At 35.1% G+C, this 2,430-nt stretch overlaps 1 protein-coding gene across 1 annotated transcript; it reads left to right on the top strand.

Moving 5' to 3' along the window:
• Nucleotides 1–26: 26 nt before the first annotated feature.
• LOC118743979 (uncharacterized membrane protein C14C4.07-like) lies at nt 27–2,430 on the top strand. Its single transcript, XM_036476742.1, has 5 exons — nt 27–115; nt 444–580; nt 650–839; nt 900–1,056; nt 2,301–2,430. Exons 1-5 carry the CDS (start codon nt 94–96, stop codon nt 2,428–2,430), a joined length of 636 nt encoding a protein of 211 aa, XP_036332635.1. The 5' UTR covers nt 27–93.

Genomic DNA, 2,430 nt, shown 5'->3' on the forward strand with positions numbered 1-2,430 from the left:
GATATCCTACTTATCAAGGACCTTGTGAAAACTTGTGTGGCGCGTCGTCCAAATTATGGACGTGCCATCATTGGTTGTACGATTTCTATTTTAATGGTGTCGAGCTTCGTTCATCGTGAGTATGAAAACTAGTTAAATAATAAGGCGGTTTCACAAGACATATTAAGCGTCGTAATGTCTTTAAATCGTAAAATTTTTCAAAGTAAAATAACGATTAAAATGGTTTATTATATATTTTCTATTAGTTCGGAAATATTTTATTGCTGTTGAAAATCCCCGAAGAACCTTTTAACTGCTATTTTTCATTGAAACATTTTATGACTTTAAAACTTTACGATTTAATACGACTTGTGAATACCCTAATTGTGTGTGTAGTTGTTGTACAAGTATGTAGTTATAATTTGCCATGCTTACCTTGTTCTATATATATAAAACACTTACAGACGGCGAACATGGTGTATTCTACTTATTCTTACGCAACAAATTTAATGTAACATTGCAACAGTACACTTACTTCAATGCTACGCAAATAACAATTAAAATGGTAGGCTGCAGTATAGCAGTTACGGTGTTAAGAAAGGTAAATTATTCCAGCTCTGTTCCATAAATCTGCAATAATACCTACATATTTATGTATACGGAATTTCAGATTTTCAAAATACCCTTTGGCATCATCGCTTTGATGGGTCTAGCTGGACATATGCTGGAATGTCTAACCCGTGCGTTAGCACAGAGCTTCTGGCAGATGTATGTGGCATCGTCCTTTGGAATTTTATCAGGCATTACAACTCCAATGTTGCAAGCAATTATATCTTTAGCGGTGCCATCAAATGAAATTGGTAAATATTTCAGTGCATAGTGATCGTAAAATCGAAAATTATGCTTTTTGTCATTTTCAGGCAAAGTCTATTCCTTGGCGGCATGTTTGCAAACACTCTCGCCCTTAATTGCAGCACCTTTATATACTTTCGTATATAGCCACACTCTTCAAACGTTTCCAAGTTTCTTTAATTTTATTAGCTCTGGACTCTATGGGGAGTGCTTTCTTGTAATGATGTAAGTTTTCGAAAGATATTTTCTAATCTTAATGTCTTCGACAACGTCCAATGCTTGCCTGAAGGCTTGTTTTCACTATCGCAAGTTCAATGGTATGGGTCGTCGGTTAAGTGAAAACCCCCTATTATAAATGTGCGCAAAAAAGAGCATCTTAATGCCAAATTATTAGAGCCTCAGCAAAACCCCAGCGAGTAAATAATAAATTTGACACCAAATATGGCGGCAATTATGTCGTCCAAGTACAATAAAATGGAAACAAGCTTTAAGGCATGCAGAAATTTTGTATACCAAATTATTATTCTAACGATGATACTACTTATATGTACATTAAGTTGGTCCCAAAATACGAATACAAGAATATTCAATTTTTAATAAATTTCCTGCGGCCACCTCCCAAAATTATAGAACATGGAAAGAAGAAGCCCATATTTTTTTATTTGAAATCGGCCGAGAGAGCTTTGAAGTTTCTCATGTATTTTATAAAAGGAAAGTGCAATTTTTTCTAAGATATCTATAAAACCGTTAAAAAAAAACAATCTAGAAATCTTCAAAAAAATAAAATTATAATGCAAAATTTTTTCATGACCAATAATATTATCTCTAAGTAAAATGTGTTGTGGAACGATTTTCCAGCATCCTTTGTCAAATTTGTTTTGGAGACAACCCGGTTACGGCGTTGTGTCGCCTTCAGTGCCATTTTTCGTTCTTTTCTTATTCTTTTTCGATAAAAACAATACATATTTGGTTTTAACGATTTTATAGCATATAAAATACATAGAAAACTTCCACGCTCTGGCGACACCTTTAAATGTTAAGCAATTTCAAAATAAAATAAAAAATAAGGATCTCCCTATTTTCGATACTTCACAGTTTTGAGGCGTGGCTGGAAAAAAATGGACCACGCTAATATATGTAGATATATCTCTATACTTACATATAACTAGGCCTGGGCGACGTTACTGCGCAATACCCTCGGGGTAGCGTTGCGTGTTCGTATACACGAAGTTGAAGGCAAAAATGCAGTGTAATTTAGCGTAGTGAATTTTAGCCGATTATTTATGAATCAGCAATTATTTTTCACTTTCAACTTCGTGTATACGAAAACGCGACGTTACTGCGACGGTACTGCTTAGTAGTCGGCGTCGCCCAGGCCGCTCATATGTAATGCGTCTGATCTCGAAAAGGCGAATGACAATTTGACTAACACTTTTTTACACAATTTTCTTCTTCTTATTCTACATCAGCGTGATATCCATTTTCGAACGACGAGTTGCTAACCGACCAAGCCAAGCCGAAGAGGAAAAAGGACAAAAAACGAAAAAGTCCCTATCGGAAGAGCCCAAACTGGAAAAACTTTTAGAAAATAACGTTTAA

This window comes from Rhagoletis pomonella, unplaced genomic scaffold (genome assembly GCF_013731165.1).
Source record: "Rhagoletis pomonella isolate Grant_MI unplaced genomic scaffold, Rhpom_1.0 Rhpom_scaffold_00007, whole genome shotgun sequence".
Classification (NCBI taxonomy): domain Eukaryota; kingdom Metazoa; phylum Arthropoda; class Insecta; order Diptera; family Tephritidae; genus Rhagoletis; species Rhagoletis pomonella.

Coding starts and splice junctions, on each gene's coding strand:
- LOC118743979 (XM_036476742.1), top strand. CDS start 94: ATGGTGTCGAGCTTCGTTCATC. Junction 116..443: donor GGTGTCGAGCTTCGTTCATC/GTGAGTATGAAA, acceptor AAACACTTACAG/ACGGCGAACATGGTGTATTC. Junction 840..899: donor GGTGCCATCAAATGAAATTG/GTAAATATTTCA, acceptor TGTCATTTTCAG/GCAAAGTCTATTCCTTGGCG.